General features: G+C 56.2%; 1 protein-coding gene across 1 annotated transcript; it reads left to right on the top strand.

Annotated features, from left to right (window-relative positions):
* The first annotated feature begins 3,287 nt into the window (after positions 1-3,287).
* LOC309655473 (myosin-6) lies at positions 3,288-27,751 on the top strand. The gene is made up of 36 exons (XM_082450684.1): positions 3,288-3,503; positions 4,686-4,829; positions 5,074-5,230; positions 5,328-5,355; positions 5,645-5,756; positions 6,025-6,117; positions 7,051-7,114; positions 7,380-7,478; positions 7,910-8,013; positions 8,099-8,237; positions 9,859-10,127; positions 10,412-10,582; positions 11,786-12,095; positions 12,787-12,857; positions 13,148-13,235; positions 13,326-13,443; positions 13,589-13,712; positions 13,997-14,133; positions 15,388-15,643; positions 15,790-16,032; positions 16,182-16,358; positions 16,644-16,789; positions 17,016-17,106; positions 19,240-19,629; positions 19,980-20,106; positions 20,198-20,316; positions 20,679-20,875; positions 21,441-21,624; positions 21,798-21,963; positions 22,103-22,227; positions 23,134-23,442; positions 23,683-23,886; positions 24,768-24,893; positions 24,984-25,259; positions 26,409-26,504; positions 27,181-27,751. Exons 1-36 carry the CDS (start codon positions 3,303-3,305, stop codon positions 27,382-27,384), a joined length of 5,865 nt encoding a protein of 1,954 aa, XP_082306810.1. The 5' UTR covers positions 3,288-3,302; the 3' UTR covers positions 27,385-27,751.
* The last annotated feature ends 152 nt before the right edge of the window (positions 27,752-27,903 follow it).

Consider the following 27,903-nt stretch of genomic DNA (forward strand, 5'->3'; position numbering starts at 1 on the left):
AGGGAGCCAGGCAAAAGAGGGGCAACCTGGTGCCAAGGCTAGCCCTGCCTCCTCGCCCCCTTTCCTGTGGCAGGAGTCTCCATCCCGTGCCCTCACTGTCCAGGGCTTCTAGCAGAATGAGGAGTTGCTTTAGGAGGCAGTTGAGGGAGGATGGAGAGCAGGGATGGATGTGAGAGCTGGGGAGAGAAGGGGGCCTAGGAAAGGGAGAGAAGGGCAAACCAGACCAGACGGGGGGCAGAGCCCTGGAACAAATTTCACCCCTCCCCTCAGCCTCCTTCCACAGGAGACAGTGGGGACTGCCTGCCTACCCCTCACCCCCACTCCACCTGTACCCAGTCTGGCCTCTCAGGACATAGGGATCCCTGAGGACAAAGCCTAGTCTGTCACCTGGGCCTGACCCAGCTTGACCTGGTGTTCTCAGCCCCTTATCACGTCCGCATGGCAATGGGAACCAGGCAGTGACGCACTGGGCCACGGGCTGACCCCCAGCTTGCACACTAGGTCCTCCAGTGACCTAGAGCTGGGGACAAGTAGCCTGCATCCCCAGGGGGAACAATTTGGTATATGCACCTGCAGGAGATGGGAATGTGGGGTTGATTCAGGTCCCCCCAAGGACACTGGATATGGAGTACAGGTTCCCTGAAAACAGATGTATCCCTGAGTCCATTAATGGGGCAGTGGAGGGTCCTAAGGAGTTGGCGCCTTGGGGGAGAGACCACATATTTGGTGGAAAGCAGAGAAGTTGACCCCTGTCCATCCTACCCACCTCCCCACTCTAGAGCTATATTGAGAGGTGACAGGAGATGGTTTGGGAGGGGCAGCTGGGAGAGCATTCCTGGGTGTGAGGGTGTAGGGAAAGCTAGGGCAGGGGAGTCTGGCTTTGTTTCCTGCACACAATGTCCAGTCATAACAGGCATGGCCTGCTGAAGACCTGACACCTACCGCCTCTGAGAGGCGGCATCACTGGAGGCTGGGGAGGGGGGCCTTGAGGGCCTGGGGCGCTGGGGGACACCCACGAAGACAGACATGTGAGTATGAGCCCCACAAGGGTCGGGAGGGAGCGCTGGGGTTCTACCTGGCAAGGGGGAGCAGACGGCAGAGCCCCGCCCCCGCCCTGCAGAACCCAGAGCTTGGGGCCCAACTCGTGTAAATCCCCGGCGGCCAGGACCCCAGCCAGCCTCAGCAGCACCTGCACCCTCTGGCAGCCCAGAGAGGCGGAAGGGAGCAGCTCCCCGCCCCCCGCCCGCCTCAGGCCCTGGGATTAAGGCCTCTTGCCCCTCCCCACCCTACCCCGCCCCTCACCGGGAGCAGAGGGTGGCAGAGGAGGGGTAAAAGCTTATGTGTGCAAATGTGTGTTTCAGTGTGCATAAAAGCAAGAAGGAAAATCTTCAAACTTAAGTGTGTAAGTGTGAAATATCTCTATGCGTGTGTTTAAGAATGGGCACGGACCCGTGGTGGTCAAGGCCATGTGTGAGGGTGCTGGACTGTGGGTCTGGGTGCACATCTGCTTCGGTGGCGTGGGGCAATCCCTTCCCCTGTTTGAGCGGTTAGACGGTGGTCACTGTATCAGGAGCAGCAGGGGAGGGGCTGGGGGCTCCAGATGGGTCCCCAGAGTAATGCAGCCTCATGTTCCCAGGAGGACACCTGCCTGCAGACTTGGGGGCCAGAAGGAAACCAGGACCGCACAGAGAGGGCAGCATGGCAATTCTTTTCCTGACAAAAGGAAACTGAGTCAAGGATCTGGGAAGCAGAGCCCCTCCCTGGGCATCCTGCCTCCGGATGCCAGTCCCCAGCACCATGGGACTCCAGGTCCAGAGAGAGGGGGGAGTTGCTCCCAGCCTGGGCTGTGTGAGGACAGGCCGGGGAGGAAAGGAGGGAGGGGAGTCCGTGGTTGGGGGCAGGGGACAAGCACATGGCCTGCAGGAGAAGGTGGCCCTCACCCAGAGTGCTCAACTCACCCTTCAGGTTAAAAATAACCAAGGTAAGGGCCTGGTGGTGCGGGGGCAGTGGTGTGAGAAGTCCTGTCTTCCCACTATCTGCCCATCAGTCCTTTGGAGGGGAGGAATGTGCCCAAGGACTAAAAAAAGGCCCTGGAGCCAGAGGGGCTAGGGCGACAGACCTTTCATGGGCAAATCTGGAGGCCCTCTTGTCCTCTTGTCACCTCCAGAGCCAAGGGATCAAGGGAGGAGGGGCCGGGAGGGGAGAGAGGTGGGAGGGAGGGTCCCTAGGGAAGGACTCCAAATTTAGGCAGTGGGTGGGTGCAGCGGGATATAAAGGATCGTGCTCTAGGGACAGACTGACACTCCTCTGAACTAGGTAAGATGGGGTTTGGGTGGGAGCTCCGTGGCCAGCCCTCAGAGCCCCCAACTTGAGGGGAACGGGGGGTGCAGGTCAGTCGGAGGCCCAAGGGTTCTGCTAAAACTGACTTTCTCCAGCCCTGGGAAGTTTCCACTGACAGAGGGGAGGTTCCAAGGGAAAAACCAGAAACCTCTTTTCTTCTCCTATCTGCATTTCTTTCCCTGCATCTGTCCTCTCCTGCTTTCTGTATCCTCCGTGTGCTTTCTCCATCTTTGTCCCTCCTTGGATGGCTTCCCTCTCTTTGTCCAATTTTATTTTGCCTCTTGGTCTTTGTCAATACTTGTCACTATCATACTTCTTTGTCTGTCTCTCCTCCTGCCCTTCACGGCTGCGTGTTCTAATCTCCTTGCCTCTGTTTCCAACTCGGATTCCACATCCCACTCCTCTCACTTGTACTAGCTCTGCATCCTTTCTTTCCTGTCTCTCTGCCTCTCATCTGCCCCTGACTGCCCATGTCGGTCTGTCCCACTCGGCTGGCTCTCGGTTTAGCCTCCCGGCTTACTTCTCCCCACGGGCCTGCCTCCGTCGTTCCTCATTCTCCTTGTCTGTTCTTCCCTCTGCCTGGCTGTACCTCTGTGGCTCCGCCCATGGTCCAGAGTCTCCAGGATTCTCTGTGAAGAGATCGCCAGGTGAGAACCACCCCAGTTTCCTCCTGGAAGCCAGGTTGCTGCACCAGGGGTCCCCTGTCTCTCCTCTGAGCAGCTCAGCACCTTGCCTTAGCAAACTCTAGCCAATTCCACGCCACGCAGACCCCTCACAGATTCTCCTTCAGCTTCACATCAGAGGGCAAGGGAAGCAGAACCCGAGTTGGGGAGGGCGGGACCCAGGCCAGGTAGGGAGGTGAGAGTGATAGGACCCAGGTGGGGCAGAGAGCTGGGGGGCAGAGGGCAATGCCACCCACTGAGGCCTGGGCCCTCCTGTCTCAGCCGCAGAGGAGGGACAAGATGACCGATGCCCAGATGGCCGATTTTGGGGCGGCGGCCCAGTACCTCCGCAAATCAGAGAAGGAGCGTCTAGAGGCCCAGACCCGGCCTTTCGACATCCGCACTGAGTGCTTCGTGCCGGATGACAAGGAAGAGTTTGTCAAGGCCAAGATCTTGTCCCGGGAGGGAGGCAAGGTCACTGCCGAGACGGAGAATGGCAAGGTGCGTGGGGCACAGCACAGGGTGGTGGGTGTAGGGGTGGAGCCACATGCAGTGGGAGCTGAGGGGCTCTGGAGAAGAGCCAAAGCCAGCGGGGGTGCTGCATGAGCCCCCCTCGAGAAGCCCAGCATCTGAGTGAGAACTGACCTTTCTTGTTAGGTCTGAGCAGGTGTAACAAGGTCCCACGCCAGCCCGTTGCCAGAGAGGATGCTGGCGGCCGAAAACCTCAGCTGGTTTCCTCCTCAGAAGGGACTTGTAGATAAAGAGGGTATAGACACAGCATCAAATGAAGCTCCCTTCTCAAACCTGCATCCCTCCACTCTGCCTCAGTTTCCTCCATGAACCAACTCTCCCCAGTCCTCGCCAACCATACCAAGAGCAAACTTTTAATGATGAACGCAAAGAGCAGGAACCCTTAAACTGAACGCTCGGTCCAGGGCTGACAACCGGCACTCAGAAATCCACGGTCCTGGTCCCTCATGCCAGCCACGAGAACTGCCACTGGTCAGCAGCAGTGCCTCAGAACCGTGTGCCTCGCAGACATGCTGGCTGACTGTGGCGTCCCACTGAGGTGTGTAATAACAGGCCACAACCTCTGGGGACTTTGACCCTGAACCCAGCTCTGCCACTAGCAGCCACCATGCTGGCAAATCATTTAGTTATTCGATCCACAGTTTTCTCCACTGTAAAAAATGCTGGAATACCTACTTGCAGGATCTCATGATGTCAGGGCACGGCAAACTGACCAGTGGCGATCAAACCATTTGACAGTGACCAACGAAGAGTGTAGGGTAGATGGGTGAGATGTTTTTCCAGTAGTGCCAAGGTTTGCCCTGAGCAATTGATGCCCTCAAGTACTGCCCCCAGGAGTCAGGGTAAGGTATGTGTGCACAGGTCAGAGAGTGGCCAGCCCTAGACAATTAAGCAGGGACTGAAAGGTGATGCTCATGGGCACAGGGTCTGGGGAACTGGCAAGACACAGGGACTCTAGGACAGTCCCTAGGAAGGGAGAGACAGTGGGCATGGGGAGCTATGGGCCAGGGCCCAGGAACTGGTGAGAGAAGAGCTAGGGGAACGAGACCAGGTCACAGTCTGTATTCTGGGAGGAGGTAAGTGGGCGATGCTGGCAAGGGTCCTGGTGGGAGCGTGGTCACCCCTGTCCTACTGCCCCTACCCCCTCCCCAGGTGGTGACCGTGAAGGAGGACCAGGTGTTGCAGCAGAACCCACCCAAGTTCGACAAGATTGAGGACATGGCCATGCTGACCTTCCTGCACGAGCCTGCGGTGCTTTTCAACCTCAAGGAGCGCTACGCAGCCTGGATGATCTACGTGAGTGTGTCCTGCACACGGCGGGCAGCCTGTCCTGCACAGAGTCCAAAGTAGGCCGGGGCGATTCTCTCACGGGGAGGGGGTTGGAACTCTCCCAAAGGGCTCTCTGCCCCCATCCCATCCCTGGTCAGCTGCAGGAAGAGAGGAGCCAGCTGGGCTGACCAGGGACTCCTCTGCCTGTCACCACTGCCCAACCCAGGCTTTCCCTTCCAACTTCTCGTGACTGCCCTATCTCCCGCTTCAGACCTACTCGGGCCTCTTCTGCGTCACCGTCAACCCCTACAAGTGGCTGCCGGTGTACAACGCCGAGGTGGTGGCCGCCTACCGGGGCAAGAAGAGGAGCGAGGCGCCGCCCCATATCTTCTCCATCTCCGACAACGCCTACCAGTACATGCTGACAGGTGGTCCGGCTGCTCTGACCTGCGCCCCCTCAGCCCCACACCCGTGGACCTGGGCCCTCAGCCCTGACCCCATTGCCTCTGCTCTTTTCTCTTCCAGATCGGGAGAACCAGTCAATCCTCATCACGTGAGCAAACACCATCCACCCACAGAGGGCCGTGGGCTGGGGGTGGGGACCCAGGCTGATTCCTGGGAGTGATGGGGTGGGGAGGAAAGGTTTAAGGAGGAGACTGCAAGGAACTGGGCTCTCCGAGGAGTGGCGGAGTGACCTACAGTGCTGGGCAGACTCTGCAGGGAGCTGGGCCCCGGGGGAGGAGGATTAGATGGCTGGGACTCTGAGAGAGGAGGGTGCAGTGCTGAACTTCGAATGGAGGACGGTGGGAATCTGGGTTCTGATGGGTCCCTGTTGCCCCCAGCGGAGAATCTGGGGCAGGGAAGACTGTGAACACGAAACGTGTCATCCAGTACTTTGCCAGCATCGCAGCCATAGGTGACCGTGGCAAGAAGGACAACGTCAATGCAACGAAGGTGCCGGGTGGGCCACGGGCTTGGCAGAGGGGGACTGTGGGGCGGGCTGACCAGGTGACCCCTAGCCCTGCCCTGGGAAACAGTGTGGACTACATCCCTGAGCCCAGTGCTCAAGACCTACGTGGCAGGAGACACACACTCTGAGGTCTGAATATGACCCCATGGAGCTGCAGACCCACCAGCAGTCCATCCAGCCACACCCCTGCCCTCCCCACCACCACCTGGAGGTGGACTGGAGATGCAGCCCCGTGCTCTGCTCCCTCTGCAGGGCACCCTGGAGGACCAGATCATCCAGGCCAACCCCGCCCTGGAGGCCTTCGGCAATGCCAAGACCGTCCGGAACGACAACTCCTCCCGCTTCGTGAGTGCACCTGACCACTGCCAACTGGCCTCATGCGGCCTCAACAAAAAAAGGGGGGTGCAGTTTTGCCAACAGTCACCCCACCTGGTTGATTGTCCTGCATTTGGTTTTGGGATATCAAATAACACACACACACACACACACACATACACACGCACGCATGCACTCCAAACCCTCCCCACTCAGCCTGGCCCCCGAGTGCTGGGAACTCAAGAAAAGAGACCCAGTGCCACCACAGCTGTTCCAGAGCCGAGTAACAGGGCTGATTTGGGTCACGTTCTAGATTTTCCTTATGACTGTTTCCAAAGCTCTTCCACACTGGAAGTGGAAAGAGAGCATGGGCGTTGGAGCCAATTCCCCAGCATTCCATCTGCCCAGCAAGTCCCCACACCTCTCTGAGCCCCAGTTCCTTCATCAGTGAGACAGAGGTAGTAGTATCTACCTTGCTGGTTATTGGGAGGATTACAAGAGATCATATCAGAGGTACAAGCAGGACACATTCTATCAGTGTTCATTCCTGTGTCATTTCTTTCTTTTTTAAAAGAATATTTATTTATTTGGCTGAGCTGGGTCTTTAGTTGCAGCACGTGGGATCTTCACTGTGGCATGCGGGATCTTTAGTTGCGGCGTGCAGGATCTATTGATAGTTCCCTGACCAGGGATTGAACCTGGGCCCCCTGCATTGGGAGAGCAGAGTCCTAACAGCTGGACCACCAGGGAAGTCCCCTCCTGTGTCGTTTCTGCTCAGAGATCCCTGGGTGGCATGTGGGGATGGGCATCCTCTTCCCTGTTTTACTGATACTAAACTGGGATTCCAAAGAAGTCATTTACATTTCCAGAACCATCCAGGGCATTCTGGGTTGCATTGAGGTCCAGGATCTCCATGCGTCTCTTCTGGCCAGTTCTCTCACTCTTTGTCCCATCTGCCCCCAGGGGAAATTCATCAGGATCCACTTTGGAGCCACTGGAAAGGTGGCTTCTGCAGACATAGAAACCTGTGAGTACGTGAGGAGCCCTGCCCACACCTCCGGGGCCTCCACCTCTGCCTTCATTCCTGCTGGATGCCCCACCTCAACATTTCCACTCCATCTTCTGTCTCTGTCTACATTTGCCTCTTGGCTTTAGAATTCTTTTTCCTTTAAACCGTATCTTTCCCCTGGCTCTCTCCACTTGCCGTGAGAGCCCTTCTCCCCTGACCTCCACCCTTTTGCTGGCTTGGCTCTTTCCCTCCTTACCTGCTTCCTCCCCTCTCCTCACTTCAGATCTCCTGGAGAAGTCCCGGGTGATCTTCCAGCTGAAGGCTGAGAGGAACTACCACATCTTCTACCAGATCCTGTCCAACAAGAAGCCAGAGCTGCTGGGTGAGCCCAGCCTGATGCCCCTGCTGCCCCCAGCGCCCTCCACAAGCCCGCCTGTGCAGGACAGATCCCTCCTCCTCCTCACCCACTCCACCAGCCTGCTCATCCGCCCTCCTTCCATCTGCCCATTGCCTTTCTCTTCCTCCCTCACCTTGGACTCCCCTGTGTCAATTCTTGCCTCCCTTTCCACCCTTCCTTGTTGCTTTACTCCTTCTCCTCTGCATTTGCCTCCCCTTCTCCCACCTGTCATTCGTCCACCATCCTCCCACCCTGGGTCCTCGCCGCCCACTTTTCCTTTTCTTCTGGCTCCTCCGCTCGGTCCTTGCTGACGGTCCTCCTCTCTACCTACTCCCGCTCTTCCCTTCTCCCCACCCCTCTCCTCACCGTGCCCCCTCCCACCCCCTTGTCCCCTGCCCTGCCCCTCGCCTGGACAGACATGCTGCTGGTCACCAACAACCCCTACGACTACGCCTTCGTGTCCCAGGGGGAGGTGTCCGTGGCCTCCATCGACGACTCTGAGGAGCTGGTGGCCACGGATGTGAGTGAGGAGGCAGTGGGAGGGCTCCCGGGGCTGCTGGGCCACCCGCCCCACCACCCACTCTGCCTCTCTCGCCCTGCCCCAGAGCGCCTTCGACGTGCTGGGCTTCACTCCTGAGGAGAAAGCCGGCGTCTACAAGCTGACGGGCGCCATCATGCACTACGGAAACATGAAGTTCAAGCAGAAGCAGCGGGAGGAGCAGGCCGAGCCCGACGGCACTGAAGGTTCGATGACAGGAGAGCAGGCGCTGAGAAGGCCTGAGGGGATGGGTGTCCGCCCGTCATGCAGAGACAGTCCTCTGGGAGCACGGTCTCCCATTCTGTGTCCAAAAGGGGTGCCTTTCAACGATTTTTTTTTTTGGCTGCGTTGTGTCTTCGTTGCTGCGCGCGGGCTCTCTCTAGTTGCGGTGAGCGGGGGCTACTCTTCGTTGCGGTGCGCAGGCTTCTCATTGCGGTGGCTTCTCTTGTTGCGGAGCACGGGCTCTAAGAGCGCGGGCTTCAGTAGTTGTGGCACGTGGGCTCAGTAGTTCTGGCTCGCAGGCTTAGTTGCTCCGCGACATGTGGGATCTTCTCAGACCAGGCAGATTCTTAACCACTGCGCCACCAGGGATGTGCCCCTTTCGATTATTTTTAAGGAGTTACATTCACAATAGCGATGTTAGGACCACGATAGAGAAAGTGGGAAGAAACCAGGAATAGGAGAAGCAGGTGGTCGAAAGGCTGTGCTTTCTTTCTCCCAGGGGTGGGCTCAGCCCCACCCCCAGTCCACCTGGCCCAGGCTCCAGGCTTTCTTCTCCATTAGAACCTAGCCAGATGCTACCCTCCATCCCAGACAGGCTGGCTCCCAGAGGACCTGAGGCTTGTGGGTGGGTGAAGGCAGGGACATGGGAGAAGTGGGCAGACAGGGCGGCGCCTCTCAATCCCCCTAGCTTCTCAACCCAGCTGCACAGAGCAGAAGTGAATTGGGGAGATTTCCTTCTGCACCCAAGACACCCCCAAGCCCAGGACTGATCTCTGCACATCCCCATCACTAATGCAGTGTGTATGTGAGGGATGCCCAGGCCTTGGGTGAGCCCCTCGCAGGCTCCGTGCCATGTTCTGTTTGGAAGGCAGGAAGCCAAGGGTCAGGACACAGCTCAGGGCATTGGCACATCACTGGGCCTCAGTTTCCCCCTCAGTGGAATGGAGCGAAAGCCCTTCCTAGCTCCCTCTAAGGCTATCTGGAGAATCCTTTGAGAAGGAGATGTGAAGGTGTGAACAGGGCTGGACAAACGCCCAAGAACGTTCCTCTTGGCCCACCTTCAAGGACCCCTTCTCTATGTCTGTTCAGATCAAATGTCAAGCCTCAGTTTCACAATAGCGTGTCGCCAGTTATCACAAAACTCTTGAAATTAAACCAAATAAATTCCTTCTAAATAGAGATCATATGTTGGATGGCACATTTGGAGAGCTGGGGATTGGGGGAGGGTGACCAACTTGCTGTTAGGAACCTTGATTTCCCAGCCAGTCAAGTTGGCCAACACATAGATTCAGGGTAGAGCATGCCCAGTCCTGGGCTAGATCCTGGGATTGCGGACAAAGGAGGAAAGAAGCAGAGGACATCATCAGCCACAGTCCCTGCCCTGGAGAGATGAAGGGATGCAGTGTGGTAGGAGGTCCCGGGGTGAGGGAGGGGCCTGGGCTCCAGCCTGACTCGGGCACACACTGGCTGTGTCACCACTGCAAGCCTTGTGCCCTTCAGGCCTCTATTTGCAACTCTTTAACGAGAGAGGTAGGACCTGATGGTCCTGGGAAGGGAAAGAGGGTCTGCTGAAAGTGCTTGCTTATCCCTTTCCTTCTCCACCAGATGCCGATAAGTCCGCCTACCTCATGGGGCTGAACTCAGCCGACCTGCTCAAGGGGCTGTGCCACCCTCGGGTGAAGGTGGGCAATGAGTACGTCACCAAGGGGCAGAATGTCCAGCAGGTGTACTACTCCATCGGGGCGCTGGCCAAGGCCGTGTACGAGAAGATGTTCAACTGGATGGTGACGCGGATCAACGCCACCCTGGAGACCAGGCAGCCGCGCCAGTACTTCATAGGCGTCCTGGACATTGCCGGCTTCGAGATCTTCGACGTGAGTGGGGAGCCCGGGGGCCGGGAGAAGAGTAACTCACTGGTCCGCACAGGCAGCCCCCGCTGGCTGAGCCGGCTACAGGCCAGGCGCGGGGACGGCGGTGGGCTCCGCAGTGGTGGAGACGGTCACGTGTCTTCAGGGGGCTCTCCCTCCCCGCCCTGACAGGGGAGGGGAGGGACCAGCTGCACCCCTTGCCGGGCTGGACGCAGCCCTGGGCCCACCCCATGGGCCACGGACAGCTGCCCGCCTGACCCGCTCCCCTCCCCCACCCCCCTGCTCTGTAGTTCAACAGCTTTGAGCAGCTCTGCATCAACTTCACCAACGAGAAGCTGCAGCAGTTCTTCAACCACCACATGTTCGTGCTGGAGCAGGAGGAGTACAAGAAGGAGGGCATCGAGTGGGAGTTCATCGACTTCGGCATGGACCTGCAGGCCTGCATCGACCTCATCGAGAAGGTGCCGCTTTGGCCCCTCCACCCGGGTCCCCTTCACCCGCCATCCCAGACAAAGTGTCAGCCCTGTCCCTCTACACCCAGGAAACTAGTCCCCAGAATCCCAAGCCCCCTTCCAGGCCCTGCTTTCACACACTGTGACATCACAAGCATACACAGGTCCAGCCCTTCCTTCTCTCCCCAGCACCTAAGACCTTGTCCTGTCTGGTGGACACCTCCCAGGGTCTTAAGAGGGAGATGTAGTGAAGGAGAGGGCTCCTGGCCCCTCTGACATCCCATGAGAAGCGTCATTCGTGGAAAGAAACTAGGCTGAAACTAGACATTGGCTCCCCATCCTCTCCCTGTTGGCTGAGGATAAGCCCGTCTTCAGCTCCTCTTATCTATGGAGGTTCCTCAGAGGAGACAGGACGGAGCTGGTGGGAGGCTCCCAGTGCTGACTTGCTCCCAGGGCTCCATTGTTGATGGAGGCCAGAGGCCGCAGCAACTGCCCCTCCCCCAGCCCAGCCACGGCCAGTCAGAAGACAGGGCCTTCCCCACAAGCTTTGCGTAGTTATCTGGGGTGCTGCTCTTCCAGAGGCCTCAGATTTCCCTGAAACTGTATGTAAAAGTGTGTGTGGACTGGTGGTGGGCGAGGTGTACATGCAAGTGTGTGTGTGTGTACGTGCATTTTTCTGGGGAGGGAGCCTTTGGATTCGCCAAATTCTCAGTAGGATCCCTGTCCCAGGAAAAGTCAAGAGCTGCTACACTTTCTGAAGTGCAGGACATTGTGCAGAACCTGGATCCCTCTAACCATTCCTTGAACGATTGTTACCCGTCATACAGGCACGAGTCTGGCCTGCCCTGTAGTCTGGCGCCTCGGACACACTTCTGTCCCAGCCTTCACCCTGCGCTGGGGCAGGGAGCCATTCAGGAAGAAGGGGCTGTTCTGTGAGCCCTGGGGGGCCGGGGGGTGGGGATTGGGAGTACAGGGCTCTTCTCTGGGTCCACTGGGGCAGAAAGAGGTTACATTGGCCAGATCTGAATGTATTCGGATTTAGGTTAACTCCAGGAATATTGGCTTCCTGTATCGGGACACGAGGTACCAGCTCGGGCTCTCTGTGGCCTGCCTGCTACACTGGGCTGCAGTCTCTCCTCTGTCGGGGTATGGGACTCTGCAAGCCTGGGAGTGCACTCAGAGATGCTCTCCCCCTCCCCACCCCGCCATCAGCCCATGGGTATCATGTCCATCCTGGAGGAGGAGTGCATGTTCCCCAAGGCCACTGACATGACCTTCAAGGCCAAGCTGTACGACAACCACCTGGGCAAGTCCAACAACTTCCAGAAGCCGCGTAACATCAAGGGGAAGCCGGAAGCCCACTTCTCCCTGATCCACTACGCTGGCACCGTGGACTACAACATCATAGGCTGGCTAGAGAAGAACAAAGACCCGCTCAACGAGACGGTAGTGGGCTTGTACCAGAAGTCCTCCCTCAAGCTCATGGCCACACTCTTCTCCTCGTATGCCTCTGCTGATGTCGGTAAGAGGGCAGCCCTGCACTGCCAGAGCAGTTCTGGAGGTGCAAGGGGCCAGGATCCCGCTGCTTCAAAGCACACAACTCTAAAGGCAGGAGGGAGCCAGTGAGCCACGGGAGGGGGTCAGGAGATCCCACAGCGGCCCATCTCTACCCCTTCTGTGGAAGTGCCATTTTCCCCTTTGGGTTATGGACGTCGTTGTACATGCTGTGCATCTCTTCAAGACTCTGGGCGACTGAAGATCAGTGAGGGTGGCACACACATCACTGCAGCAGGCCTGGCATGGAGCCGCGCCTGCAGGAGGTCACAGTAAATGTTGAGAGGATCACTGAACATACAGTAGAACAAACGCGCCTCCAGTTCAGAGAAGGAAGAGAAAGGGTGTGAATTGAAACGATGAGGGTAAAGTACAAGAAGAAAAGTAGAAAGTGGAAAGATGTAAGCATGGGTCGGGGTTAGAAGGGATTGGGAGGAGAAAGAACTGATGTTATTTCAATGCTTGCTTTGTGCCAAGCACTGGAAAGGCACGCTCCATGCTTGATCTTTTCTAATCTTCTTCTCCTCCTCATGAGAAAACTGAGACTTAGAGAATAACTTGCCCAAAGTCACACATCTAGTGAGAAGTAGAGCCTTGCCCCTAGCCGAGGGCTCCTCCGTTTTCAAGCCCTTGTTCATCATTCCTTCTCTTGTTATTAGGGGACAGCAGTAAAGGCAAAGGAGGCAAGAAAAAGGGCTCATCATTTCAGACAGTATCGGCCCTCCATCGGGTAAGAAGGGCCCAGAGATGCCAAGAGACTTGTGGTGGGCAGGCCCAGCCCAGAGCATTTTGTCTGCACCACCCTAACCTGATGCTCTGAGTTTGGAGAGGAAAGAAGCTAGAGTTATGCGGTCGTTTTTGGCATGTAAATTCTATACAAGCCTGAACTCACATCATAAATTATGTATCAGCTCCCTATCCCTTTGAGGGTTCTGGTGACAGGTTGTCTGGGGCCCAGGGCTCAGGGAACAAAGGGATGGTCGCTGTGGCTCCTGACCTCCAACTCTCATCCACCCCCAGGAGAATCTGAACAAGCTGATGACCAACCTGAGGACCACCCACCCTCACTTTGTGCGCTGCATCATCCCCAATGAACGGAAGGCTCCCGGTGAGCGAGGCACAAGGGTCTAGTCTGGAGAGGGCACTTGGCATCCACTTGCCCTAAGGCTGACGCCCTCCCTCTCCCTTCCTGCCACAGGGGTGATGGACAACCCCCTGGTCATGCACCAGCTGCGCTGCAATGGCGTGCTGGAGGGCATCCGCATCTGCAGGAAGGGCTTTCCCAACCGCATCCTCTACGGGGACTTCCGGCAGAGGTGGGTACCAGGGCCCCCCAGGGCTCAGGGAACAGGGGGAGCGTGGGCAGCCTCGGGTGGGAAGCGAGTCTTCAGGTGGCCTCAGATTCTGTGGGCAGAGCAGATCAGTGCAGAACGTGAGTAACTACGGGCACCTCCCTCCCAGGTACCGCATCCTGAACCCGGCAGCCATCCCCGAGGGCCAGTTCATTGACAGCAGGAAAGGGACAGAGAAGCTGCTGGGCTCCCTGGACATTGACCACAACCAGTACAAGTTCGGCCACACCAAGGTGAGTCTAGAGCCCCGTAGGATGGCGTTGCAGGATGTGCGACCATGCTGAGTGGACCAGCTGGGAGTTTGGAAGGCAGACCCCTGATTCCTGGCTACCCGTATCAACCAAGGGCTGGAACCCAGGCTTCCTTTCTGTCTTGTTTTTCACATTTCACTCCCAGGTCTAGGATGTGTGGGTAACAGGGCCCTGGGAAGCTGAGCCAGGGTCTCCCACACTCTCCCTCCACCCTGGCTACCCTTCTCTGAGGCTGTGGCCCCCTTGGCTCTACCCCTCACCCCCAGGTGTTCTTCAAGGCGGGGCTGCTGGGGCTGCTGGAGGAGATGCGGGACGAGAGGCTGAGCCGCATCATCACCCGCATCCAGGCACAAGCCCGGGGTCAGCTCATGCGCATTGAGTTCAAGAAGATCCTGGAGCGCAGGTGAGGCTGGAGGGAAAGAGAGAGGCACTCCCAGACATGTAAGAGGCAGACAAGCAGAGCCAAGTGGCGCGGGTCAGGAGACCTAAATTGAAATCCTGGCTCCACCACTTACTAGCTAGCCTGGGCAAGTGACTTTGCCACTCTGGGTCTCATTTTGAATTCTTTAAAAAAGAAAATTCCCCTTAGGGAAATACAAATTAAGACTCCAATGAGATACCATTTTAAAACACTAGATTGACAAAAGTCAAGAAGTCTGACCCACTGCTTATGGATGTGTAAATGTGTGCAATCTCTTTGGAAAACAATGTATCATTTTCTTTTAAAGTTGAACAGTTACATACCTTTCCACTCCTGAGTGCATTCCCACAGAGAAACTCCTGCACGTGTTCAACATGAGACAAAGAAGAATCTTTATAGTAGCATTGGTCAAAATAGCAAAGATCTGGAAACAACTTGAATTTTCATCCACAGGAGAATGGGTGAATAGTAGTATACTCATTCAGGGGAATATTATAAAGCAATGAAAAAGGAGGAAACTAAAACTACATGGTACAATATGTTTGAACCTTAAGAGCATATTGCTGAGTAAACAAAAGCAAGTCACAGAAGGATACCTATTGTGTGATGCAATTTTTATAAAGCTCAGAAATAATTTTTAAAATAGCATATTGTTAAAAGATGCATACATATATGGTTAAAATATTTTTTGAAAAAGTTAGGAAACAAAAAACACTAGATTCAAGGTAGTGGCTGCTTCTGGTGGAAGGACCAGGAAAGAGGATGGGGTGGAGCCCACAGGTAGAATCAACGATGGCAATGCTCTAGCTCTTGTTTGGGTGATGAGTTCATGGACAGTCATTTTGTTTCATGCTTCATAACTTACACATATGTTATAGATATTCCTAAATGGAAAATATCATATTTTTAACATGCTTGAGGTTCTTATGAGATTAGAAACACCAAACACAGTAGACATTCTACAAGTGGTAGCTTCCATAGCTACTAATACTCCAGTAAGGAAGATATAAACTGCCCTTTTGTTGAATTGATCAATTAATAAATATTTATGGAGCAACTCCATGTTCAGTGTGGTTACGCTGAGGTGGGGTTGCCTATCAAGGCTACAAGACGGGGTTCCTGCCCTCAGGTGCCTACAAACTTGCTTAGATGTGCTGGGAGCCGAGTGCTGCTGGCCCCATGATTGCGAAGTGCTCTTTTACAGTGCCCTTCCCTGCCTCCATGTTTCTTTGTCAGGGATGCCCTGCTGGTAATCCAGTGGAACATTCGGGCCTTCATGGGGGTCAAGAACTGGCCCTGGATGAAGCTCTACTTCAAGATCAAACCGCTGCTGAAGAGCGCAGAGACAGAGAAGGAGATGGCCACCATGAAGGAGGAGTTTGGGCGCCTCAAAGAGACGCTGGAGAAGTCAGAGGCTCGGCGCAAGGAGCTGGAGGAGAAGATGGTGTCCCTGCTGCAGGAGAAGAACGACCTGCAGCTCCAAGTGCAGGCGGTGAGACCATTTCTCCTCTCCCCTCCCCTGGATTATAGCCCGTCTCATCACCAGGGACTATGAGTCTCGGAGCTCCGGCTCTCTTTAAGACCCTGGATCTCTCCTCTCTTTCATCACCATCTCTCCTCTCTGTCCTTTTCTCCCAGGAACAAGACAACCTCAACGATGCAGAAGAGCGCTGCGACCAGCTGATCAAGAACAAGATCCAGCTGGAGGCCAAGGTGAAGGAGATGACCGAGAGGCTGGAGGACGAGGAGGAGATGAACGCCGAGCTCACGGCCAAGAAGCGCAAGCTGGAAGATGAGTGCTCTGAGCTCAAGAGGGACATTGATGACCTGGAGCTGACGCTGGCCAAGGTGGAGAAGGAGAAGCACGCAACAGAGAACAAGGTGAGGGCAGCTCCCTCTGGCTCCAGCCCAAGTCTCCTCAGGATTCCCAGACCTGAGTGTGGCCCTGGTCCTTGGCATTGGAGGTCTCCACAGACGTCTCCAGGTTGGTGACCTTTGACCCTAAAGGGGATGGGGTTCTTGGTCAACAGGTGAAGAACCTGACAGAGGAGATGGCTGGGCTGGACGAGATCATTGCCAAGCTGACCAAGGAGAAGAAAGCTCTGCAAGAGGCCCACCAACAGGCCCTGGATGACCTTCAGGCTGAGGAAGACAAGGTCAACACCCTGACCAAGTCTAAGGTCAAGTTGGAGCAGCAGGTGGATGATGTGAGTAGCAACAACCATGCTCCATCCCTCTCAGGTTGGGATTTTTCAGGCAACACCGATGGCCAAGGGGTTCCCAATCCCTAGAACTCACTTCCATGACCCCTGGGGCCCTTTTCTTTCTGCAGTTCCTCACTAGGCTGGGTCTCTAATCCTTCATGCTTGCAGGGCTAACTCTGCTGGTTTGACTTCCAATCCCACTGGACTTTGGGTTTAGAAGGGAGCAGAAGAGGATGCACTGTGGATCTCAGGTTTCCTACATCCTGTTCATTTTCTTTTCTCCACCAGCTGGAGGGATCCCTGGAGCAGGAGAAGAAGGTGCGCATGGACCTGGAGCGAGCAAAGCGGAAGCTGGAGGGAGACCTGAAGCTGACCCAGGAGAGCAACATGGACCTAGAGAACGACAAGCTGCAGCTGGAAGAAAAGCTCAAGAAGTAGGAGCCTGCGGCGGCCAGGAAGGGCTACTGAGGGTGTCTGGCCTGAGGATTAGAGCGTAAGGTGCTGCAGCACCTCTGGCCAAGGCTGCTCTGGGCACACGGCCCCCGCCCCCCACCTTCACCCTCGGGGCCAGGGGGAGGGGACTGGTCCTCGCATGCCGAGGCAGAAGGAGAGGATGGGCACAGAGAAAGGAAAACCACCTGTCACCCTCTTCTCCTCCAGGAAGGAGTTTGACGTTAATCAGCTGAACAGTAAGATTGAGGATGAGCAGGCACTGGCCCTTCAGCTGCAGAAGAAACTGAAGGAGAACCAGGTTAAGTTCTTCTGGGTGGAGCCACCCAGGAGCTCAGTGGCGCTGAGGCAGCTGAGGCTGCAGGAGCTGCTTAGGGTTCTAGACAGTATCTAGAACTCCAAGCTGCCCGGAGGCCCCAACAGCCCTGACTTACAGGCATTTGGGAACATCAGCCTTCCCCCACTAGAGCAATAATGTCTTATTTCAGCAGGGCTATTTGGGGGAGAGGGTGGGGATCATACTTACTAAAAGGGCTTCTCTTGCTGAGCTATGCGCCACCTCATGGGTTTTCTGCACTGGGACAATTGGTAGGGCTCCGTTCTCCTCTAACCCTTACTTTTGGTGCTTCTCCCCGCTTCATGGAGGTGAGAACGGCCTTCGTGGAACACCTTCCCATGGGAAGCTCTGTTCTTATTCTTCCCAGGTATTTACCCTAGCCACTAACTCAGGCTGGATCCCCACAGAGCACCGTGATATGGAGTCAACTCCTGAAAACTTGAGCAAGTCACTCCCCCCTCCTGAGCCTCAGATTCTCCTCTCATCTGTAAAATGGGACTAATGACCCCTGCCTTGCAGAGGACCAGAAGAGATATTGTCTAGGAACCCACTTTGTCAACCAGGAGGCGACATATATATGTCATTTTAATGTAGCTCAGACTAGAAAAGTGAGCCAGCCACTTGCAAGATGTTCTTTTGTCTTTCCCATGGCTTTCTCATCCCTCTGCAGGAGGAGATTGAATTAACAGCCAGAGTCTCCCTTGCCTTTAATGCACCCTGAATTTTAATGTGCTTTTAGTCCCGTGTGTGTCAGAAGAGCCCTGGAAGCAAGGAAGGCAGGTACTCTCATTCCCATTTCATAGCTGCAGAAGCTATACGGCCACATCTGGACATAGTGACCCCAAGGCCACAGGGACTCAGCTATTTATCCTCTCATTTTCTTATGAGACCACTAGTGGAGAGAGCTGATCTCCCCTCAGCATTCAGGGTCGATGGCCCAGGGTACAAGTGACACATGAACACAATTCCCCTCCTCTGGGGGCTGCTCAGGGGCTGGTCTGCCTTCAGTGATACTCTTCCCTCCCATCTTCTTGGGTGCCCCTTCTGGGTTTTAGCCCGAATATTAGGACGTCCCCAGGTTCTCCTACCCTGGTCTGGGCAACCTCTTTGACTGTTGAACCCAGAACAACTGTGCTGTTATCCTCACCAGGTCTTGGCAATGGGCTGTGGCTCCTCCTTCTTCCTGCCCAAGCTCTTGCACTCAGTCCCCATTCTCCATCCTGGGAGCAGGGGTATGGTGGGCCTCTCTCTCCTGCTCCCAGGACCCACACACACACATTCCATCAACACCATCCATAACCACAGATGAAGGGATCCCACCAAGCCTCCCCTTTGCTCCTGGCTAGTCAGACAACAGATCAAAATGGTAAATGGGACATTCTCCCAATTTAGTCAGGCCAAGGCTAAGGCCAGAAAATAATGAGGTAGGGACATGATACAGAGGAGGGCACCCTGCTAGCACTCACCTGGCCTGGAAGGGAACAATTAAGCTGGAACACAGCCCTGGGCATAAATAAAGTAAGCCCTGGAGAGTGAGGAATATGGTTGATTAGACTTTGTGGTTAATTCAGAAGATTACAAAAGTTTTTGATTATTTTGAGGCATATTGTTGCAAATATTTGTAAAATACAAGCACCAGCTTTCCCGCCTTATCATTAGCAGAGCAGAGCCTAGTGAATCTGTGGAATCTTTGAGACCCAGGACCTCACGGGATCTCAAGATCCCTCTCTGAACACAGATTCTCAGGAATCAGGGCTGCAGATGCTCAGACTGGGTCTGAGATGCCCCTCCAGGAAATGCCTTGAAGGTTTGGCTTCAACCAAATTCCCACTGATGGTCTGTGTATTATAGGATGTTTGGCAGCCTCCCTGGCCCCTGCCCACTAGATGCCAGTAGCAACACCCCTTCCCCAAGTCATGACAATCAAAAATGTCTACAGACCTTGTTGACTGTCCCCTGGGGCACAGAATGTCCCCTGGTGAGAACCACTGCTCTGCAGGACCTGGGTGCTTTGGCCAGGAGCCTTCTAGAGCCCTGGGGAGGGGGCTCTGATGGAGGGGTCCGGCGGTGGGTCTGAGCCCCCTATACCCTGCCCAGGCACGCATCGAGGAGCTGGAGGAGGAGCTGGAGGCCGAGCGCACTGCCCGGGCCAAGGTGGAGAAGTTGCGCTCAGACCTGTCCCGGGAGCTGGAGGAGATCAGTGAGCGGCTAGAGGAGGCTGGCGGGGCCACGTCCGTGCAGATCGAGATGAACAAGAAGCGCGAGGCTGAGTTCCAGAAGATGAGGCGGGACCTGGAGGAGGCCACGCTGCAGCACGAGGCCACGGCGGCCGCCCTGCGCAAGAAGCACGCAGACAGCGTGGCCGAGCTGGGCGAGCAGATCGACAACCTGCAGCGCGTGAAGCAGAAGCTGGAGAAGGAGAAGAGCGAGTTCAAGCTGGAGCTGGATGACGTCACCTCCAACATGGAGCAGATCATCAAGGTCAAGGTGGGCCGTGCTCTCCTCTCCTCGCCCTCTCCTCTCTCACAGCCTCGCAGTGTGCCTTACTTCCACTTCCTCTCTGCCACCGCTCTTATTCTCACTCCCTTCATCACCCTCTGGTCTCTCTCCCTCTCTCCCTTGCACCTGCCTTGCCCTCCACCTGTGTCTCCATCTCCTCACCATCTCTCCCTTCTTTAATTCATGCATCCTCTCCAGATTGTGTCCCTCCAGCCCCGCCCCATTTCACCCCCCACCCCCTGCCTCTGTGCTCTCCCCAACCTTGGCCCTCCCTTCCTTCCTCCAGTCAACCCAGCCCCTCCCACATTCACCTTTCTCTTGTCCCTTACCGCCTGAAGGCAAACCTGGAGAAGGTGTCCCGGACACTGGAGGACCAGGCCAACGAATACCGGGCGAAGCTAGAAGAGGCCCAGCGCTCCCTCAATGACTTCTCCACCCAGCGAGCCAAGCTGCAGACGGAGAACGGTGGGTGCCCCTAACCAGCCCTGTACCTGCCTCATGGAAGAGCGTCAGTTGCCCCCTTCCATGGCCCACAAACCCTTGTTCCCACCTGCAGGTGAGCTGTCCCGGCAACTGGAGGAAAAGGAGGCGCTGATCTCCCAGCTGACCCGAGGGAAGCTCTCCTACACCCAGCAGCTGGAGGACCTCAAGAGGCAGCTGGAGGAGGAGGGCAAGGTGAGGCCCGGCTACGGGGCAGCGGGCAGGATTGATGGCAGCCCTGGGGCAACCAACCTCAGAAATGGAGACTAGAAGCTGCAGAGAGGCCTCTGTAATGAAAAAACCTCCAGGCCAGGTTCTTCTACTCTTCAGCTAAGCCACACCCGAACATCACTGAGTGCATCCTTTCTTATTTGGAAGGGATGGGCAAACTGGGAAGGTACCTTAAGGTGTTGAGATTCCACACCAGCCCTCACCCTGAAGGAGGCCGGGGCTTGGTTGAAGTTCATAGATATGAAAAGGATCTGGAGAATGGGGAAAGGGCCTTCCCTCCCACCTTCCCAGATGCTGAACCCACCTCCCGGTGCTGCCTCTCCCAGGCGAAGAACGCCCTGGCCCACGCGCTGCAGTCAGCCCGGCACGACTGTGACCTGCTGCGGGAGCAGTATGAGGAGGAGACGGAGGCCAAGGCCGAGCTGCAGCGCGTCCTGTCCAAGGCCAACTCAGAGGTGGCCCAGTGGAGGACCAAGTATGAGACGGACGCCATCCAGAGGACCGAGGAGCTGGAGGAGGCCAAGTGAGTCCTGGGCAGCCCCCCACCCTGCTTCTAAGAGAGGAAGGCTCAAGAGGACATGGGTAGAGACAGGCAGAGTGGGCATGGGAGGCAGATTGACAACCTGCAGCGGAAGGCTGAGGTGGAAGAGAGGAGGTGGGGAGAAACGTGGTGGGCAATACAAGTGCTTGTGAGGGAGCTGGGATCCTGTGCTCTGAGTGAACCCTGGCTGGCCCTGACTCACTTCCTGTGACGGGCGAGCTTTTGGCCCGGGTTATACCTGATGCTCACGTATAAGACGAGCAAAAAGCTTGTTGGTCAGAGGAGCTACCGCCGATCAGCCTGGGTGGGGAGAGGTGAGGGCTGCCACCCTGATGCCGCTCCCCGTAGGGAAGAGCCTCTGTTCTAGGCACCCGAAGCCCTGGCTCCCTGGAGGCTGGGGTTCCAGGGCCTGAAGGGCTGCTCAGTGTCCCAAGGAGCTGTGTGGGAGGGCCGGGCCCTCCTCATCTGGCAGTTCAGGGAGGGGCGGTCCCAAGGCCCCGCTGTTCCCAGGTAGAGTGACACACATACACCCAACCGCCCCGGGCAGGAAGAAGCTGGCCCAGAGGCTACAGGACGCGGAGGAGGCCATCGAGGCAGTCAACGCCAAGTGCTCCTCGCTGGAGAAGACCAAGCACCGGCTGCAGAATGAGATCGAAGACCTGATGGTGGACGTGGAGCGCTCCAACGCGGCCGCCGCGGCTCTGGACAAGAAGCAGAGGAACTTCGACAAGGTGGGCCCAGCCTGGGGGCTCGCAGCCAGGGGCCAGAGCAGGCGGGCAGGCGGGAGTCGGGAACATCCTCCCCGGAGGCAGAGGCTGGGAGGAGGCTGAGCCCAGGACGGGGGCCTGGGCGCCCCTGGGGGTGGGGCTGGGGCTGCCCGGTGAGCCGCGTCGCGTCCCCGCAGATCCTGGCCGAGTGGAAGCAGAAGTACGAGGAGTCGCAGTCGGAGCTGGAGTCGTCGCAGAAGGAGGCGCGCTCCCTCAGCACCGAGCTCTTCAAGCTCAAGAACGCCTACGAGGAGTCCCTGGAGCACCTGGAGACCTTCAAGCGGGAGAACAAGAACCTGCAGGGTGCGGGCCCAGGCCGGGGGCGGGGGCGGGGGCGGGGCAGGGAGGGTCCGCACGTGGCGCCACCCAGCGGCTGCTAGAGGCGTGCCCCCCCCCCGTTGGACCACGGCTGCCCCAGCTGAGCGGCCCGCCCCTCCCACAGAGGAGATCTCCGACCTGACGGAGCAGCTGGGCTCCAGTGGAAAGACCATCCACGAGCTGGAGAAGGTCCGCAAGCAGCTGGAGGCCGAGAAGCTGGAGCTGCAGTCGGCCCTGGAGGAGGCCGAGGTGAGGGCCTGGCTCTGCCTGCACCCCTGCCTCCGACCCTCTCCTACCCACCCCTGCCCTCCTGTCTCTGACTCCGCACTCTACCTTACCTGGGGGTGACGCTGACCCAAGACAAAATCTATCAGCTCCTTATTCTTAGTCCAAGGTCATATACCCACTACCCATGACTACCTCCAAAGCCAAGGTCTGTGCAAAGGAAAATGCCACACACAGCTTGATCATAGGTTTGTTTCCCACTGGGTTTATAAAGTTGAAACCTGGCCATCATAACAACCCCTCAGACAGCGGGTGGGAGCAGGGGCTCCAGAGTCAAACAGACTTGAGTTTGAAACTTGGCTTCAGGACCACCACTTTGTCATTGGGCAAGTTCCTTAACCTATCTGTACCTCGGTTTTCTCATCTGTAAAATGGCATCAGTTGTATATACCTCATAAGATTTTACGCATGACTATTATGAAGATTAAATGAGGTAACATGCTTAAGCACTTAATATATATTAGCTATTGTTACTGTTCATTTGTAAGAACCTAGCGATAGCCCTGAGATTTGGGGCTTCTAACTTTTTTCACTACAGGGTGAGGGACCTGGGAAACAAAGAGAAATGTTTGAATTTGTGGTTGTAAAAATCCTTCCCTTTTCTATGATATTTTAGATGAGTCAGGATCATGCAGTGTTGGTGCTGGAGGGTCTTGACAATTGTGAGCTCAGAACCCTTTCCTTGACAGAGGAAACCGGGGGTATCCAGCACTTCCTACCCCAGAGCACCCGGATGGCCTGGGATGCAGGTCCCCCCTCCCCATCTCTTCTCAGCTCTTCCCCTCCTGGCTGACACCTTGCATCCTCCCAGCCTCCCTCCCCAATGTACCCTGTGCCCTGACTGTCTACTTCGGTCCCTCTCCCCTCCAGGCCTCCCTGGAGCACGAGGAGGGCAAGATCCTCCGGGCCCAGCTGGAGTTCAACCAGATCAAGGCAGAGATGGAGCGGAAGCTGGCAGAGAAGGACGAGGAGATGGAGCAGGCGAAGCGCAACCACCTGCGGGTGGTGGACTCCCTGCAGACCTCCCTGGACGCAGAGACGCGCAGCCGCAACGAGGCCCTGCGGGTGAAGAAGAAGATGGAGGGCGACCTCAACGAGATGGAGATCCAGCTCAGCCATGCCAACCGCGTGGCCGCCGAGGCCCAGAAGCAAGTCAAGAGCCTCCAGAGCTTGCTGAAGGTACACGGTGACTCTTGGGAGCAGGAAGTCATCTCACCCAGGGAGGGCTGGTGGCCGAGTTGGGTGGTGGTGTCCCATCACAGCACCAGATCCCTCCTGCCCCTGGGCCGTCGCAGACACCTCCCACAGGTCCCACCTGAGCCACCGCCAGGGGCTCTCCACAGCATCCAGTTCAGCTGACAGCCTTCTGATGGGCCAGAGCCCAGCTCCCTCTCTCACGCCCACTCTCCTGATGCACAGGACACCCAGATCCAGCTGGATGACGCAGTCCGTGCCAACGATGACCTGAAGGAGAACATCGCCATCGTGGAGCGGCGCAACAACCTGCTGCAGGCCGAGCTGGAGGAGCTGCGGGCCGTGGTGGAGCAGACGGAGCGGTCCCGGAAGCTGGCCGAGCAGGAGCTGATCGAGACCAGCGAGCGGGTGCAGCTGCTGCACTCCCAGGTGAGAGGCCAGGAGAAACCCGCTGAGCAGCAGAGCCAGGACATCTAGCAATGTTCTGAATCAGATGCCCTGAGAAAGCATATGTCCAACCTGGATCATAAATCATTTCATCTCTTGGACCAGCTCGCCTCTGTTAGTCATGGCTGCGGAACCACAACCTTGAGAAAGGGGTCTACACTTAAAAGCTAAGAGTGTCATGGTTGATGGGTGGTGCCTGGCAAAAATCACAAATCTGGGAATCGTGGAATGCATGCTGTGATGTGACATCCTACATCTAGAAGACAGCCAGCCTCAGCTTGCTGTATTAAAATGGGACTTTTGGAGTTGAAAGAAGCACAACCGCATCTACTTACAAACCAAATTCTCCACAGAACACTATTTTTCTGCAATCCCATACACACTGTTCTCAGCTATACTCGGTAATGAGTTTTTATGTCCATCTCACTGCACTGCCCTGTGGAGTTTTGTTCCGTAATCTAGTACATATGGGAATGACATCACCCACTGATGTGGTCCTCTCTTCCTTACCCCACTCTTTCTATAACTATAATCACTTCCAGGATACTGTCCCTTTAAACAAGTTTTTCCCATTTTCCTCGGAATATTTTCATACTCCTGCACAGACATGTTACTACAGAGCTCAGGAGTAGAACTGCAGACCCTTTCCTGCGTGAAGTCTTTCTTCAGAGCTGAGTCCCTTTAGATATAATGTCTAGAATATATCTATTTTCATAGGAAAAGAGAAAACAGGTGCAAAACAAGGAAAATACTAAAAGCAAGACATGTTTTTTTAAAAATGACCAGTTCTAATTTTCTCTGGGTAAAAGTGTAGAATCAGGCAGCAAAGCATACATTCAGTAGTTTTCCTTACCTTTATCTAGAACACCAGCCTCATCAACCAGAAGAAGAAGATGGAGGCAGACCTGTCCCAGCTTCAGAGTGAAGTGGAGGAGGCAGTGCAGGAGTGCAGGAACGCCGAGGAGAAGGCCAAGAAGGCCATCACGGACGTGAGTCCCCCCGCCCCCCTGCCTGCTCCAAGATAAGGTTTCCTTTGGCTTGAAGACTTTGACCACGTGTCACCTCTCTCCCGTGCACAGGCCGCCATGATGGCGGAGGAGCTGAAGAAGGAGCAGGACACCAGCGCGCACCTGGAGCGCATGAAGAAGAACATGGAGCAGACCATCAAGGACCTGCAGCACCGGCTGGACGAGGCCGAGCAGATCGCCCTCAAGGGCGGCAAGAAGCAGCTGCAGAAGCTGGAGGCCCGGGTGCGGGAGCTGGAGAATGAGCTGGAAGCCGAGCAGAAGCGCAACGCGGAGTCGATCAAGGGCATGAGGAAGAGTGAGCGTCGCATCAAGGAGCTCACCTACCAGGTGCGGGCGCGGCGGCTGCTCTGGGGCCGGGCCCTTAGGAGTGGACGTGAAAGCGCATCCCTCACCCCACCTCCTGACCCACACAGGCCCCGCACAGAGCCTCCCAGCCCTGCTGCCACCTGCTCCTTGAGAAGCTGTCTTGAGATTAATTTTCTTTCACAATCTCTGGAGACAGTTTGGGTCGAGTCCATGAATTTTTCTAGCTAAGGGAGAATCTACTTCTACTTCTTGAAAGCTCTTTGAACCAGCATTTCCCCAGTTTTTTAATAACCTGAAGTGCTACCGTGAAGGCTTCAGAACAGTCCGAGCCATCTTTCCACCAGCCTCAGAGGCAGGGGCATTGTGTGGCATTTTAGTGATAAAAGTCAGGGATGGGAAAAGACTCAGATCTTCCGTGGAACTTCTGGGACAACAAACAGAAGGCCTTAGAGGAAGAAATCCAAAACGTTCTAAGCCCTCCATCTGTATAGCTCAGAGCTTATGCCCTTGACCTGTTATTTTCACAGTGTGCCTGGGCAGGAGAGACAGAGAAAGGGGGTATTGGTCCATTTGACAGCTGGATATGAGAGACACAGGAAAGAGATACAGACGTAGAACTTCAGGTGTATTGTGGGCATAAGTGGCAATAGCATCCTAGCACATGCAATGATCAGGAATGATCACGCGACATTGGAGCCACTGATCCTGGTGCCCGATACCTGACCCAGTACAATGCATATTGGGTTACGATAGATTAGAATGATCTGGATTATGATAATCCCTTCTTTCTGCTTTCCTCATTAGTCCTCCCTGGTCACTCCAGAACCACTGGCCAAGAGCACCTCTGGTGCTCCAGATTAGAGCTGGAACAGCCCTGATGTCTCCATATTATCAGATGAAGAAATCCCGTTTGGTTCCGAGCCCCTCCTCCCATTTCTCACCTTAGGGCCACAGCCCTCCTTGCTTTTTAGATCCTGGACTGAGGACCTTGCCGTGCCCTTTGACCTATAAGTAGTGTCAGAGATGAAGTTTCCCCACCAGCTCTCTGACCTGGCCTGTTGGAGGGAGGAGCAGCTAAGGCGTGAGGAGAAGATGGGGTGGTGAGGGAGGGAAAGGTAATCGCTCTTGCTCCTCCCCCAACACTGGCTTCTCCCGCCCACATGCCCCCAGACGGAGGAAGACAGGAAGAACCTGCTGCGGCTGCAGGACCTGGTGGACAAGCTGCAGCTGAAGGTCAAGGCCTACAAGCGCCAGGCCGAGGAGGCGGTGAGTTCATGGTTTCCTCCACACACCCCTCCTATGTGTCAGAACCAGCAAGTGTCCACCCCAGCGTGAGGCCTGGATGGAGGGTTTGCTCTTCACTTTAACTCTCAAACTCAGAGCTGTGTCAGGCACTCTAAGTTCATAAGAGCAAAGCTTATTCCACCCAGGACCTGCCCACAAGCTGCTTGTAATCCGTATACCAGTAAGCCCAAGAGAAGGCAGTGCAGCTGCTAATGGAGGTCAGGGGGCCAGCCAGTGCTGAAGGCTGGACGGTGGCAGGACAACTGGGCCTGGAAGAGGACCTGAGCAGGCATAGCACAGTGGGGAGGACAGAAGTGTGGATGTGACATGCTGATGAGCACACCTGTGCAGGAACCCCTGGCAGTCCAGGAGCACCTGTCAGAGTCACAGTTGGACAGGTGCGGTGAAGCTGGATTCTGAGGGCAGGGAGACCAGGCAGCTTGGGATTCCTCTTGGGCAGCGAGTGGCTGGGAGTCTGAGTGCTGGACAAGTTTGAGGAGGGGGCCAAGCCAGGAGCAGGACACCCTTGGCAAGGCTGTTGCAGGAACACGGGTGAGGGGTAAGAGCGCGGAGCCCCTGGTCAGGGACAGGGAGTCCCCCAGACTAGGAGGCTGGGCCCCCTCTCTCCTCATCCTCCCGCCCCCCCGAACCCCCGCAGGAGGAACAGGCCAACACCAACCTGTCCAAGTTCCGCAAGGTGCAGCACGAGCTGGATGAGGCAGAGGAGCGGGCGGACATCGCCGAGTCCCAGGTCAACAAGCTGCGGGCCAAGAGCCGCGACATCGGCGCCAAGGTGGGTCCCTCCCCAGACCCCGCTACTCACGCCCCTAGCAGCGCGGCCCCAGTGTCAGTGCCCTCTTAGTGGGCACTCCTCCCCCTGTATTTGGATAGCCCTGAGGGTCCCACAGCACTCACACCTGAACATCCCCCCTCCTGCTCAGAGAGGCCCCCCACAGACTGGAACCTCCTTAGAAAGCCCAGTCCCACCCCCCCGAACCACAAGGACCCCTAAATGGGACCCCAAGATCCCTGAGGCCTGAACCTCTCCCCACTAAGGGCATCTCCCTTAGGCCCCTCAAAGCCCTGGAGATTCCCCCCCACACCCTTCCTCCCTCCCGCCAGCTGCCCCCTCACACCTTTTATTCTTTCTCAGCAAAAAATGCACGATGAGGAGTGACACTGCCTCTGAACCTCGCTCTTGCTGACCTGCAATAAACATGAGTGCCAGACTCTGCCTGAGCCCCTATCCTTCCCCGCCGACCATCCAGGAGCCGTCCTGGACTCCTGGGGGAGGGGGGCCCTGCCCCTGTGTCAGAGCTGGGGGAGCCAAGACACCCCACATCTACAGAAGAGGAACCGAGGCCCATAGAGGTGAGGCGGC

This window comes from Balaenoptera physalus, assembly GCF_965194825.1.
Source record: "Balaenoptera physalus genome assembly, chromosome: 2".
Taxonomy (NCBI): domain Eukaryota; kingdom Metazoa; phylum Chordata; class Mammalia; order Artiodactyla; family Balaenopteridae; genus Balaenoptera; species Balaenoptera physalus.

Excerpts from the sequence above, each read along its gene's own strand:
- LOC309655473 (XM_082450684.1), top strand. The coding sequence starts at position 3,303 with ATGACCGATGCCCAGATGGCCGATTTTGGGGCGGCGGCCCAGTACCTC. Across the intron at positions 8,014-8,098 it reads AGGAGCTGGTGGCCACGGAT|AGCGCCTTCGACGTGCTGGG; the intron begins GTGAGTGAGGAG and ends GCCCTGCCCCAG. Across the intron at positions 22,228-23,133 it reads CGGCCCTGGAGGAGGCCGAG|GCCTCCCTGGAGCACGAGGA; the intron begins GTGAGGGCCTGG and ends TCTCCCCTCCAG.